Source organism: Triticum urartu, unplaced genomic scaffold (genome assembly GCF_003073215.2).
Source record: "Triticum urartu cultivar G1812 unplaced genomic scaffold, Tu2.1 TuUngrouped_contig_5935, whole genome shotgun sequence".
Lineage (NCBI taxonomy): Eukaryota > Viridiplantae > Streptophyta > Magnoliopsida > Poales > Poaceae > Triticum > Triticum urartu.
Genome location: NW_024116651.1, coordinates 1 through 14,242, shown reverse-complemented (window position 1 = coordinate 14,242; position 14,242 = coordinate 1). Strand labels below are relative to the sequence as shown.

The 14,242-nt window shown below is 42.1% G+C and overlaps 2 protein-coding genes across 10 annotated transcripts; one reads left to right on the top strand and one right to left on the bottom strand.

Moving 5' to 3' along the window:
* Positions 1-2,275: 2,275 nt before the first annotated feature.
* On the bottom strand, positions 2,276-10,969 carry LOC125529899 (probable protein phosphatase 2C 12). Its single transcript, XM_048694319.1, has 3 exons — positions 10,886-10,969; positions 10,542-10,791; positions 2,276-2,957 (listed from the first exon to the last, which is right to left on the bottom strand). Exons 2-3 carry the CDS (start codon positions 10,764-10,766, stop codon positions 2,754-2,756), a joined length of 429 nt encoding a protein of 142 aa, XP_048550276.1. The 5' UTR covers positions 10,767-10,791; positions 10,886-10,969; the 3' UTR covers positions 2,276-2,753.
* On the top strand, positions 5,580-10,464 carry LOC125529898. 9 transcript variants are annotated; one of them, XR_007292774.1, is made up of 10 exons: positions 5,580-5,632; positions 5,946-6,085; positions 6,723-6,886; positions 6,962-7,009; positions 7,326-7,390; positions 7,631-7,701; positions 7,891-7,987; positions 8,084-8,446; positions 9,261-9,363; positions 9,823-10,464. XR_007292774.1 is itself a non-coding variant. In XM_048694317.1 (10 exons), the coding sequence occupies exons 3-8, from the start codon at positions 6,779-6,781 to the stop codon at positions 8,105-8,107; spliced, it is 483 nt and encodes a 160-aa protein (XP_048550274.1). In that variant the 5' UTR covers positions 5,580-5,632; positions 5,946-6,085; positions 6,723-6,778; the 3' UTR covers positions 8,108-8,391; positions 9,261-9,363; positions 9,823-10,464. The 9 variants fall into 9 exon arrangements, 2 of the variants coding, with proteins under 2 accessions (XP_048550274.1, XP_048550273.1); XR_007292770.1 differs by having other exon boundaries at positions 6,962-7,079; positions 7,326-7,486; XM_048694317.1 differs by having other exon boundaries at positions 6,962-7,079; positions 8,084-8,391.
* Positions 10,970-14,242: the final 3,273 nt, after the last annotated feature.

Here is a 14,242-nt window from a genome sequence, read left to right as displayed (position 1 = left end):
GTTTGGATGCATCAAATCTCAGATCTATTATGATCGCAAGAATTAGCTGTTTTAATCTAAGAAATCATTGGTCTTTATATGGTATTATTGGTGTCAGATATTATTTATAACATGACAGAATCTTTTCCACACATGGCCGCATGCATCATCATGATGCAGAGGCCGGGGGTACGCCTCCATTTCAAAAAAAAACTTGCTTCACATGGGGGACAGGAACTATGTATTCTCCAACGTCGGTATCACCAATTGACCTTGACAAACACAATCCGCCTGGCCAACATCTTAGTGGACCGATCTGAATAATGATTGCAGAGGGAAAAAGTGAAATAAAAATAGTCACTGGAACTACTTTTACAGTACGGTATATCCAAGGAAAGAAAAAATATATAAACAGCCTAGGAGACAGTTGTTAACTTGGTAACTGACAAACATACACAAATGAAAAGAACATACCCCAACACCTCTAGCAACATTTATTCTCCCAACTTCACCACCACTTGCTGTTACACGCTCCACCCTGTAGTCATGGACCTTAGTTTAATCACAAAGATAAGGATATTACATGAATGCAACAAAGCCTCGATGTATGAACATACTCCTCCTCATTGGCATCCAGGCGGTGATCAGCAGACAAGAAGTAAACTGAACCTTCAGCAGATTCTAGAATACAACGCGAATCACCAACTGATGCTACAGTGACAACCCATCCATCTATTATAACAAAAGTCACCGTGATTCCTGAGCGTGCAGCTGAAAACAATGTTGCAGTCAATTCACACTGCAGAGCAACAATACTGATGATACTATGCAATATAAGCAGCTAAAAATCATAAAGGTACCATCAATGCAGCAAACAGTAATATGTTTAGCTTTGCAAAGATCACCCAGACATTGATAACTACTTTTTTATTATGGATGATAAATATGTATACCTTATATCCTATTAAACAAATAGTACTTCTACATAAGAACATGTAATAAAGGGAAGATACATTTTTGAAGAGGGGGTAATGCTATAAGCCTCCACATAATAATCATGCGTACATATATCATCCCTTGCAGTACTTAAAAGTGTAAATCTAATGAAAGAACAATACCTTTTGTTTGGAAGTCTTTATCTGTTTTAACAAAACTTGCAACTAGTGCCCTTGGCAATGCCGCTGTACACTCCTCACTTGTAAGATTTGGAGGAATAGCAGCTAACACATTGTTTGGGAGATTCTCCCTAGTGTATACTGCAGCCGCAGGTCCGTTGTGGCCATCAACAATCTAAGAAGAAGCCAGAATAATAACTCAAGTCAGACTAGCAACCACTTCAGTTGGTGTACGCACAACTTAAAAATAGGTGACAGTATAGTGATAAACTCAGTGTAGAACTGCATTTTTACAGGAATAAATTCATTGTGACTTTGGCTTGCCATTATTGCATGCCAAGGGATCTTGCTGAGTTCATATACAAAAATTAATAGAACTAAATAGATTTTTTGAGAATTGCTGGAAGCCCAAAAGATCTAGCAAAGCTAGGACGTCCGCTATGAATGTACCTAAACTCAATAACCTTCTGACTACCGAAATGACCAGACAAATAACAATGAAGGGCCAGTAAAATATTAGTAGCTGACAAATGCCCTCATATGCCTTGATGCAAACACACCACAAAATAAGGCCAATGACATGGTCCTCTATGTAAAAGTCAAAATATTAGACTACAAAGATGAAACACCCACATGATTCATCGACTTCAAAGGCATCACTGTGAGGCTGTGAGGTCTAGTTAGGCAGGCTTTATGCGAATTGGAGTATGTATGAACAACACTTTTATTTGACTTGTCTCAATGGGCTTATTGCAAAAACAAAAACATATCGACAAATTAAGGAGAACCAAAACATTGAGAGCCGAAGCATTGAACATATAAATTGAACATATAAACCCTTCTAGGCAACCTGCCCATACGAGGCCATTGCGTTTTGCGTTCGATCTGGTTCACCTAATTAGCATCGCTGTAATGAAAGGTTCACCTAATTAGCATCGCTGTAAAGTTTTCAGTACCTTTTGACTAGCTGTCAAAGATCCAGCCATCAGTTCTGGCTTACTCTGTGTTTTTGCGGTTTAGTAGATGACACATGGGCCAGGCATCTGCGTGGGTCATCGGTGCAGTGTGCGTTGCACGCGTGCGTGCGGGTGCGAAAAAGAGGCGCTCTGCGGAGCGAGCGGGCCGCGTGGGCGAGCGAGAGAAAAGAAAAGGGGACATGAATGCAACAAAGCCTCGATGTATGAACATACTCCTCCTCATTGGCATCCAGGCGGTGATCAGCAGACAAGAAGTAAACTGAACCTTCAGCAGATTCTAGAATACAACGCGAATCACCAACTGATGCTACAGTGACAACCCATCCATCTATTATAACAAAAGTCACCGTGATTCCTGAGCGTGCAGCTGAAAACAATGTTGCAGTCAATTCACACTGCAGAGCAACAATACTGATGATACTATGCAATATAAGCAGCTAAAAATCATAAAGGTACCATCAATGCAGCAAACAGTAATATGTTTAGCTTTGCAAAGATCACCCAGACATTGATAACTACTTTTTTATTATGGATGATAAATATGTATACCTTATATCCTATTAAACAAATAGTACTTCTACATAAGAACATGTAATAAAGGGAAGATACATTTTTGAAGAGGGGGTAATGCTATAAGCCTCCACATAATAATCATGCGTACATATATCATCCCTTGCAGTACTTAAAAGTGTAAATCTAATGAAAGAACAATACCTTTTGTTTGGAAGTCTTTATCTGTTTTAACAAAACTTGCAACTAGTGCCCTTGGCAATGCCGCTGTACACTCCTCACTTGTAAGATTTGGAGGAATAGCAGCTAACACATTGTTTGGGAGATTCTCCCTAGTGTATACTGCAGCCGCAGGTCCGTTGTGGCCATCAACAATCTAAGAAGAAGCCAGAATAATAACTCAAGTCAGACTAGCAACCACTTCAGTTGGTGTACGCACAACTTAAAAATAGGTGACAGTATAGTGATAAACTCAGTGTAGAACTGCATTTTTACAGGAATAAATTCATTGTGACTTTGGCTTGCCATTATTGCATGCCAAGGGATCTTGCTGAGTTCATATACAAAAATTAATAGAACTAAATAGATTTTTTGAGAATTGCTGGAAGCCCAAAAGATCTAGCAAAGCTAGGACGTCCGCTATGAATGTACCTAAACTCAATAACCTTCTGACTACCGAAATGACCAGACAAATAACAATGAAGGGCCAGTAAAATATTAGTAGCTGACAAATGCCCTCATATGCCTTGATGCAAACACACCACAAAATAAGGCCAATGACATGGTCCTCTATGTAAAAGTCAAAATATTAGACTACAAAGATGAAACACCCACATGATTCATCGACTTCAAAGGCATCACTGTGAGGCTGTGAGGTCTAGTTAGGCAGGCTTTATGCGAATTGGAGTATGTATGAACAACACTTTTATTTGACTTGTCTCAATGGGCTTATTGCAAAAACAAAAACATATCGACAAATTAAGGAGAACCAAAACATTGAGAGCCGAAGCATTGAACATATAAATTGAACATATAAACCCTTCTAGGCAACCTGCCCATACGAGGCCATTGCGTTTTGCGTTCGATCTGGTTCACCTAATTAGCATCGCTGTAATGAAAGGTTCACCTAATTAGCATCGCTGTAAAGTTTTCAGTACCTTTTGACTAGCTGTCAAAGATCCAGCCATCAGTTCTGGCTTACTCTGTGTTTTTGCGGTTTAGTAGATGACACATGGGCCAGGCATCTGCGTGGGTCATCGGTGCAGTGTGCGTTGCACGCGTGCGTGCGGGTGCGAAAAAGAGGCGCTCTGCGGAGCGAGCGGGCCGCGTGGGCGAGCGAGAGAAAAGAAAAGGGGAGCCGAGCGGCCAGGCCTGGGCCCAGCCGAGAGAAAAGAAAAGGGGAGGCGAGCGGCCAGACCTAGCCCCCGCCGCCGCCTCCTCTCCTACCGCCGCCGCCTCTTCGTCGGTGCTATCGAAGCCTGGGCTACGTGAGCGCGCGAGCTGCTGGTGGTGCTTGAGGCAAGGCTGCTGGGGCACGGTGCCTCCACGGGGCCGGGGACAGGTACGCGCGCTCGCCGCGGCGGGAACGAGAGTTGTCCCCACTCCTTCTGTTCCCCATCGCCGGCCTCCTCTCAGCCTTGGCCTCATTGCTCACGGGAGAGAGAGAGAGAGAGGAGGAGAAGGAGGCGGCGGCGGCCGCCGCGGCCAGAAGGAATGAGGGGGTTGGGGCGTTGGTCCTCCGCGACAACATCCAGCCTTCTCCCCGTCGCAGTCGCGTGGTCCTCGACGACGACTCCCTTGCGCTCCTCCTCCTCCGCATCGACAGGACTCTCTCTAGCCTCTCGCTCCACCTCCTCGCGCACTCCTGCAGGTTCGCCTCTTTTTTTTCCTTCCTGCAATCTTCCTAGGTAGAGAGGTTCATCTGTCTGGCTTCCTTTTTCCACTCAAAAAGAAAAAAACGGCAACTCGTCTTAGATTAGATTGATTTGAGCAGGAGCAAGAAGTTCCTTTTTGGGATAATCCTTGATCTTAATTTAGATAATTAGGCTCCTCAATTTCGCTGTAGGTTGTTATGACATTCATCTTCTTTTCTGGAAGAGAGCAACACTCATCATGGATCAGGACTAAACATGGGATTTTGAAATAACATAATTTTGTGGTAGACTATTGTTTTACAGAGTTAGGATTTTGTTCTTTATGTCTGCCTGTCAGATAAAATCAGGTATACTTTAGCCGCCTTCTAGAACAACAGTTTTTGTTGGGATAAAAAAATAAGGAGGGACTGAGTTTTCTCCAATTCTCAAATTCATGTGCACATGTACATTTTCGTTTATTCTAAAAAGGGGAAAGGTTAATAGGACGGCAAAAGCTAACTGCAAGCTTGATGTCTTTTACTCATGTATAGATTATCTTGGCAATCAAGCCAACAAATCAAAAGGAGACAAAGGAAAATGTGTGACCAAAGGAGTCAAGCAAAAGCACACCAAGCAAATCACCACCATTGAAGTTTCAGCATCTGTTTTTCGTAGTTGGACTAAACCTGATTAGAAGGAGATGGTGCCCAGCGATGGGGGTGCTTGGCCGCTGCCACCGCCTAGGATGACCTCTTCGTCGGTGCTATCGGGAGCCTAGATTATCTTGGCAATCAAGCCAACAAATCAAAAGGAGACAAAGGAAAATGTGTGACCGAATGAGTCAAGCAAAAGCACACCAAGCAAATCACCACCATTGAAGTTTCAGCATCTGTTTTTCGTAGTTGGACTAAACCCGATTAGAAGGTGATGGTGCCCAGCGATGGGGGTGCTTGGCCGCTGCCACCACCTAGGATGACCTCTTCGTCGGTGCTATCGGGAGCCTAGGCTACGTGTCCGACGAGAACTCTGCGAGCAGGCACGTAACCCATCTTGATGGCCTTTTCGTTTGTGCAATGTTGTGTTGCCCTTCTCCCGCTTGTTGTTTTGGTGCGATGGTAGGTGAGTTTCTGATGCATGGTGGCTGCTTGCAGGTGTAGAGGAGCAAGTTTTGGTTGGAATTGAAATTCCTGAAAGCAAGGTACTGTCAAATCATCCTTGTTTTATTATTCAGTGCTTATTTCCTTGTGGATATACATCTTTACTATCACATATGCTACAGATCATGAATGATTTTCTGTTTGACCTTGGTTATTCTATTGAATACTGGCCTGATGCACTAAGAATTCCGCCCAACCTTTATTTGCATCACATGTATTTTTGAATTTTCTGAACTCTATCTGAGAAAGCATATATTTGCTAACAATTACAGCTCTGGTAGAGAATCTTCTATATTGTTCTATTCTTTGTTATATGATAGAGCCCAAGGAAACTGAAGCAACTGATTTATGCAGGCAACTGAATGGATTAAAGCTCGAAAGCTCATACCTGGATGGTTTTTGTCACACCAAAATGAAGTATAAGAAAACCTTATAAAAGAAGATACATACCTGTCTGGGCGTCCTTGCTATCGTCGTTTCCAACCCGTCCGCAGGTATTGCAGCTCCTTCCCAGATATGTGCTTAAGCGGCTACTGTTTGCTCAGGAAAATTTATCTTGTGAGTTGTTGTGATGCCATTGCTAGAGTACTATCTCGCTTATAGGTTACCTTTTCTTGCACATGGATGAATTTACTTTACCTGGTGTTTGTGAGCTATTGTAGTTCCATTGACCTACAGTTTTTACCTGATCTGTTTCCGCCAATCAATGTATTACAGAACTTTTGACAGTTTATAGGCTTTGATTATAAGCTTGATTACATAATCAGTTTTTAAATTAAATGCCCATGCTGCAGATGGTATGCTAGAATTTTTGCTAGAGTACTATCTCGCTTATAGGCCGCCTTTTCCTACACATGGATGAATTTACTTTACCTGGTGTTTGTGAGCTATTGTAGTTCCATTGACCTACAGTTTTTACCTCATCTGTTTCCGCCAATCAATGTATTACAGAACTTTTGATAGTTTATAGGCTTTGATTATAAGCTTGATTACATAATCAGTTTTTAAATTAAATGCCCATGCTACAGATGGTATGCTAGATTTTTTGTCATATGAGCCTCAGAAGCACACTTCTTTGTCATATGAACCACATGCTACTGATGCTTTATGTTTGCTGTGTTCTTTGCTTAGGGTCTGCCACTCTTGGGTGCCCTTTTGGGTAATGGTCTAGCTGTTTCCTTGCATCCATGCTGCTGCAGGGTTGTAGTCGTACCCGTGGCCATGGTTATCACTCATCAACTTGGTCGTGCTCATGTGGACTATTTATTTCCAACAATGCCATCAAACCATCAGAGGTACCGTCCCGCTCACCGTGGTCTCGTTTTGTATTAGTTCACCACCTGTAGCAATCATCTGTTTTTTTGTTGCAGGTTCCTCACCGGTTTCCTTTTGCTGCACCTTTGTTTGGTTGCTCTAGGGTGAGAGGACCTCTCTGCGTCTGTATGCTGATTTGGTCATGGAATTCGAGCCTCATTTACTGCACCTCTGGTTTGTGTATTTTCATGGAATGCCACTCTCAAATTAGTTTAGCTTTGTCCACACATATTATGATGTTTTGTGTCTATTGCTGCCTTTGGCATATTTAATCATCTATGTGTCTGCCATGAATTTAACATGAATATATTCCTGTTTTTTGTTACTTCTCTTGGCTTGGATCACTATGTTTGTTCTTCCTTTGCCTTTCAATACATCAAGGTGAGCTTCACACATCGTTCCCTCTTTTATTATATTCAGGCAATGAAGGATCAGTACACGCCCAATCTTCTGTGGCCTCCTCTCATAAGAACTTCTACATCGCTGTATGAAAATAGCTTTTCTTTGTCCATGTGATTATTTGGGGATTTTTGCCCATAAAAATAGCTTCTGATGCCAATACCGAGATGTTATTGATGCATGTGAGCCGCTCTAATTGACTGTATTTTAGAAATCGTGTACCCCACGATTTTGGAAACCATGTAAATGAGTTAATTGAGGACTGTAAGATCCCTTATCAGATTATATCATTTGTTGCTAACTCATGTTCCTTCAAACGCTTGCAGGGTTGGATTGGATATTCACAGAACTTTATACCATATACTTTGGGCATTGCTGAAACAACTGAATGTCAAAGGTACATGCTTTTTCTTTTGATTGTTGTAGCCATCCTTCATCTCCAGAGCCATGGGGTATTTTCATACGCCCAGACCCAATGATTTCCCAATGATAAACTGCCTTTTACTTTTGTGTATGGTCTGCTGTGCTTATTTTAGCCCCTGCTAATTGATGCTAACTATGTTAGACATATTTTTTGGGTACCCAGGTGCTTATGGGTTGTCCTACAATTTGTGTGGATGTATTTAGCTGTGGCGTTTATGGTAGCTGCAGCAGCTTGTCAATTAGTTCTTAGTCAAGGACAGGTAATTTGCCTCTTAACCCTTTGCAACCATGTAATGCACACATGTTATCCAAAAGATTTTTTTGTAGGTTCTTGATTTTTTGCTCTTGCTTCACAGGCACCAATACATGCTACCACTTAATTCAGGTCATGGTACCACTTAATTCAGGCCATTGTACCTGCAACGTCCGGTCTTCATGGGAATGCGTACCGCCGTCGAATCCTATTGACCCGCACTCGATCCCGACCCTCGATTGGGGTCGATGAACCCGGTACACGGGACACGGCGTCGACCCGCGTTCCCGGCTACTATGGTCTTAACGCGAGGAGGTGCCGAGATACACGAGGGGTTGGAGCAGGACTGCAAGAGGAGTTGAGGACATGTTTTGTTTTAGATCCACCTGATTAGTCCCAAGTTTTTGCAAGGTCTGCTTCTTATGCAGAGGTTTCTTTTGATGGGCAGCCTAGCCAATTAATTATGGTTAGTCCTTTTACTTAGATTTAGTATTAGGTGAATTATTTGCTTCTGTGTCGATGAACAAATGAGTCTGATTTAATTTTGCTTTAGATTATTATCGTTTTCGATGTTGGTTTGAAGTTAAAAGTGAGAAAGAGATTAGGTGACAGGGATTTGGTGTGACAAACTTTTATTTTGTCTTGTGTTTAATCCTATTTAGCTTTTGTAGATAACTCTATGATAGCATCTGTACTGACAATAATTTGTGTAGAATGTTGAGTGCTTGAATTAACTTGATGTATATATGATAGCATCTGTACTGACAATATTTAACTTTTATTTTGTGTTTAATCCTATTTAGATCATGTATGTCGTAGAATGTTGAGTGCTTGAATTAACTTGATGGCCACAATAATTTGTATAGCCGGAAGTAGTGCTTATATTCGAATCACCTCCTTTTAGCTAAGAGTAGTAGGCGATGAGCAGCAGGCAGGTGTGAGTCAAATAAAAGGAATGCAAGAACTCGAGTTTACCCTGATAAAAGGTTATTTAAACCATTTTGTTTTACTTTATGGGAATTGCATAACGAAGATATTCATAGTGGAATGGGCTTCTTTTCTTCCATAATTTACTTTCATCAACATGGTCTCCAACTCCTCATCTTGAAACATCGGATTGGAGATTTCGAGAGAAAAAAATTACTTGTAATAATTTCACAGATTTTACATGATCAGTACAGTAAGAAGGCTTGCAAGAATTCGTAAGATAGTTTTGAACTCTTCGCAAACCGAAAGGATCATATATTGACGCAAACAATTTATGTATTGTTTTGTACCAGTTTGGATCACTCTGGGCAATTCTCTCTGGAGTTGAGAGTACTCTGAGCACTGCCCATAGCGTGCCACGACGACCGTTTGCACTATAGGAGCCTCGCGACACAGGTCATCTCTCTCCTTTCTCCTCCTCCAGCTTCCCTCCCTTTAGGTCTCATTGTAGCTTTTATGTGCGAGAGGCTTGATCATGGGCATAAGAACAACAGTTTTCCATTTCATTTGTGTGTGCGCAAGAGCAATGAACTCGGAAGGGTTTCTTTTCTAATGTGATTTGCTTCATTCCTAAATATAGCTCATCGTTTGTGCCCTCTTTTTGGTCGATGACGTGGATATTCCTGTTGAAAGAAAGGTCTGGAATTCACAGTTTGATGCATTAGTAGTCGTTGCCGTATTTCTGTTTTTCTGTTTGCCTGGTCTCCCCTTGCTATGCTGAATGAAGTTTGCTTGCCAGTGTTTCGTTTACTATGAGAAGTTACATGCATGAGGCATGATAGATGCATTCCTCATATTTTGTTTCTATCTGCTAACTTTGACTTCCTTTTTTTTCATGCATTGCTCCTTCTACAGTCCTCATATGAGAAGTGGGGATTCCACCAGCATTCTCACAAATAGGTACTATTCATTTTGCTTCAGAGAGATGTCGGTTGATGCTGCGTTTAACTGGATTTGGAAAGCTAAGTGCAATATGAAATGGAAAGGTTTTCGCCTGGCTTCTCTTGGCTAACAGGCTGAATATGAGAAATATGCCACGCAGGAGGCACTACCGAGTTACTAATGACTATACATGCCTGCTGTGTGATAATCCTCCCGAGGAAACCCTGGCAATTCTCTAGGGTGACTTGGCCAAACTCTGAATGCAGACTTGAGATGTTGCACATGGGAAAACAAACTTGGCACAAACCTCTGTTCATGGAAACTTTCATTGTTGCCGTATGGGGGATCTGGATGGAGAGAAATGACAAGTCCTTCAGAGGAATGCCCATGCAAGCATTATCCAACAATAACAAGTCTTCTTATTCATGCATGCACACCCTTAGAAGACCACAATGGGCCTAAGAAATCTTCTCTGCTCAAATTATGTATGCGTATCTATATGAGGCATCTCTCCTATGTTGCTTGCTTTTTAAAAGCATTGTAAATGGCTATCAAAACTTCTTATAACGCTGTGTATCAGCATCATACCTAAGTATATATTTCCTTATAACTAAATATTCTGACGAGCTTGCTTCAAATGCTTGGTTTGCTCTCGCCCTTTGCGTCATTGGCGCACCGGGTCATCTAGTTACCACAAACATCGAGATGGTGTCGCCGCCGCCTGCATTGTCACCGGGGCCCTCGCCTGGAGTGCGGTGGCAATTGGCCACGAGAAGCGTGAAGTCCTCCCCTTTCTTGCTCTTGCTCGCCTCCCCGAACAGGATATCCGGTTTCTCCACCTTCTGGTTGCACAGCTCTCGCTTGAGGAGCACGGCCAGGGGTACACCTGATCCATCTACCTCGTTGTGCACCTCCATGGGCCTCTCCCACACACCGTAAATCCTTCAATTCCAAGAAAATGGCAAGAAATGCGAACAAGGAAACAGCTCCCAAATCGATTGAACAAATTCTTCTAGAGCATCACGGCGGAGATTACCTCTAGTGGATCGACCCGGAGATGTGGCCGAATTCGTTTCCCCCCTAGCCAGACATGAACTCCCATAATAAGAAACCACAACTCCGAGAGAAGTGGGGAGATTTTGGGGGGTTGGAAATACAAAAAGGATTAAGAAGGGGTCGATCCGCTGGAGGAGCCAGGAATTAGTTAAAGCCATTACTGGAACCGCTGGACACGATGCAAACACTGACTGACAGCTAACACCTCTCATGTATATTACCCATAACAGTTTTTATTTGGACCACATCGTATATGACTTACTCCCTACATTCCAAATGTAGTGCGTCCGTAATTTTCGGAGATAATTGCATGTTAGTCCTTATAGTTGCAGGCAAATGTCTAACATCGTCCTCATAGTCAGGAAATGCTTCAGTACAGTCCTTATACATGTGAATACGACGTCTATACAGTCCTTGAGGTTGCAACAGCGGTCCTGACTATACACCTCACTTACGTAGCCCGTATCCATCCACTGCCACAGCATAGGTCCCACATGTTAGGCGGACCGAGTCAAAGGGCTGATTACTTTGCATTCTACCCAATCCATCCCGGTCGTTCTACACTAACTGAAATGGGAAAAAAAATTCGGTGGAGACCGGCTGCAAACCTCCTCCTGTGCGTACCCGATCGCATCTGCTGACACCTGTACGTTCCCAGCATCCCACGGTATCCCTCGTCTCACCCGCTCCACGCGCTCCCTCGGCTCGCGCGCTGACGCTCGGCTCCAACGACACTATCTCGGCTCCTGGACGAGAGGTGACCACGCAGATGAGTCGGCGCAGGTGCGCTCCTTCTTTTGAGATTCATTTGGCTGCGATGCAGTTGATCTGTCCATTGCTGGGGTTGGTTTATTGATTTGTATTTCTGTTCAACTTCCATTGTTCTCGCTGATGAACTGCTGTTGTTATATAGTGTTGCGTCAGGAGACAAGCATTGCCCTGATGCGGTCGTAGGTAAACATTGGATAATTAACACATTTTTGTAGGTGATAATGAACATATACATGTGAGGAAGTTTCTGTGCTTCCAATACTAAGCAACCAATCAGCATACAGGTAGTTGGTGTGGCGGAATTGGGCCTTCAGGAAATACTGCATTTATAATTGTATCATAAATAAAAGGGAGCTATTATAGATGCATTTTCAGATACCCATGAAGTATGGTTAAAAAGAGAGCAAAGAAGATGGCAAAAGTATAGAATGTGTTTCTTTGCAACAACTAAAACTGACAATATGGACTCCCTGGTTTCTTTGCATGTTACAGTTTTGAGGATCGGATTTTTATTTCACTGACATTTTCTTTTCTCTGCCCTGTATAAAGTCAATTTGAGAATAATCATGACTAGAGTGACAACATGTTTAAGCCTGGTTGGAAGTACATCTTCTGAATGAATCAAAGTCAGCTCGAGGCCAAGATAAAAAAGCTTTCTCAAGATTCTACTCTTGGCCCAAGGATGAAAGCATATATAAGCAGGGTGGCTATCTTTGACATCGACGGCGCCCTCCCTAGAGGCAGGAGCCTCGGTGATGGAAGAACAAAGGGGAGTCCTCCTCGCTGCGGAACAACAAAGCTCCACCGTCCGTCTCCTAGACGAAGACCCTCAAGTACACAACTGTCGTGGCAACCATTGGAGAAGATGGAATTATTGCTGATTTCGTCAACTTTTTGATAGACTAAATGTCAAGTCTTGCAACTTTGGAGTTGAATTATGACAAATGTTGTAGGAATCTAGAGTTGATTTCTCTACCTGGCAATGTACAATGTATCTTTTTATCTAACATATATATATGGATGATTTGAAATCCTCAAGGTGATGGTAAAAAGTGTGATTGTTTCTTTGATCTGCTATACACATAGAAGTACTTTTAGTAGTAATCTAAACGCTCTTATATTTCTTTACAAAGGGAGTATCTTTTAATCTATAGAATCAAGGTTCCAAATAAATACACTTTTTGGAAACTTCACAAAAGAAGCTACAACTTTATTGAGGATATTATTTTTGTCTTTTGATTAAGTAGGACTTCAACTCAAGTAAAAGAACACAATCTGTTTGAAAATTCAGAAAATTTTCATTCATTGTTTTTGTAGCTTCCAAACCAAAAGCACAAAAATCATACAATTTTACTGTAGCAAGAACCTTTTCATCCTATATTACTCTATAAGTATCTTCTAAACCAGCAGTCCACAAATCTTAAAACTTGACCCTATGACCAATCTACAAATAGCTCATTGCATACATCGTACATTGACATTTCAACCTGTCAATAAGAAATCTCTCTACATGTATAATTGATCACTACAAAAATAATTCTCTACACTATTTGATCAATACATCAGCAGGCTTGATCCGCAATGTCTCCTTCTGTAGGTGAAGTTGCAAATAGTCAGTGGCTTGGAGAACCCAGACTGGACACAAGATACCTTCCGCAGACCGTAAGTTTGACCATTTTCTGGACCAACAGTAGTATAAATCACACCTTGACCTTGAACCCATAGGAGATTTCTTCGCTTCATTGCAGTGAAAAGTTGTGCCTTAGAAGGAAGTTTGAGTGTGCAGTGAAAGTGATAACTAATGCATTATCAAAATTCAGTGATGACATAATAAAAGTGCACAAGTAAGAATATTTACATACATATTTTGGTCAGTAGCTGATTAACTTGTGCTTCCAATTGTCTCTTTCTGACATTAAGTGTGACAACTTTCTCTTTCAGTTCACGAATTATGAGATCTTGACATTACTTGTTTAAGTTTCTGATAACTGAAATTATGTTCAGAGTTGTGTCCATCATCTAAGATGGTCGATGCACAAATACATAATAGATTAACATCTTCCAAACATTGTATACGGTGACAGAGCACTATCAATCAGTAGCATTGAAATCCAAAACATGACAAGATCCTGCATAATGGATATATTCAAATATACATGATCTTCCAAAATCTCGAGTAGCATTGGAATTAATGGAGGGAGTATGTACTAAATACTACAATATTTTTTTCTTCTCAGTTACCACTGTTGGTGCAAAAAAAAGTGCATAGAGTTCAACTGCAATGGGTGAAAATGAATCGAAATAAAGGTATTTGCTCGGACATGTGTTGTATGGATATACTAGACAAGCCAACGCCAGCAAGAGCAACAACAGAGGCATATATAGCAAGCACTTGAGTATGGGAGGTGGAGAGTTGGGTGGGGAAACTATCCTTGCCGGCGGGAGGTTTGGAGACGGACACAGTTCATGGAGGCCACTGCAGGCGACGGCGGGGGCGAACCCAGGCGGCAGAGGAGGCGAATCCTGGCAGCGGCGGCGCGCTCGCGAACCGGTCGCAGCAGTCAGG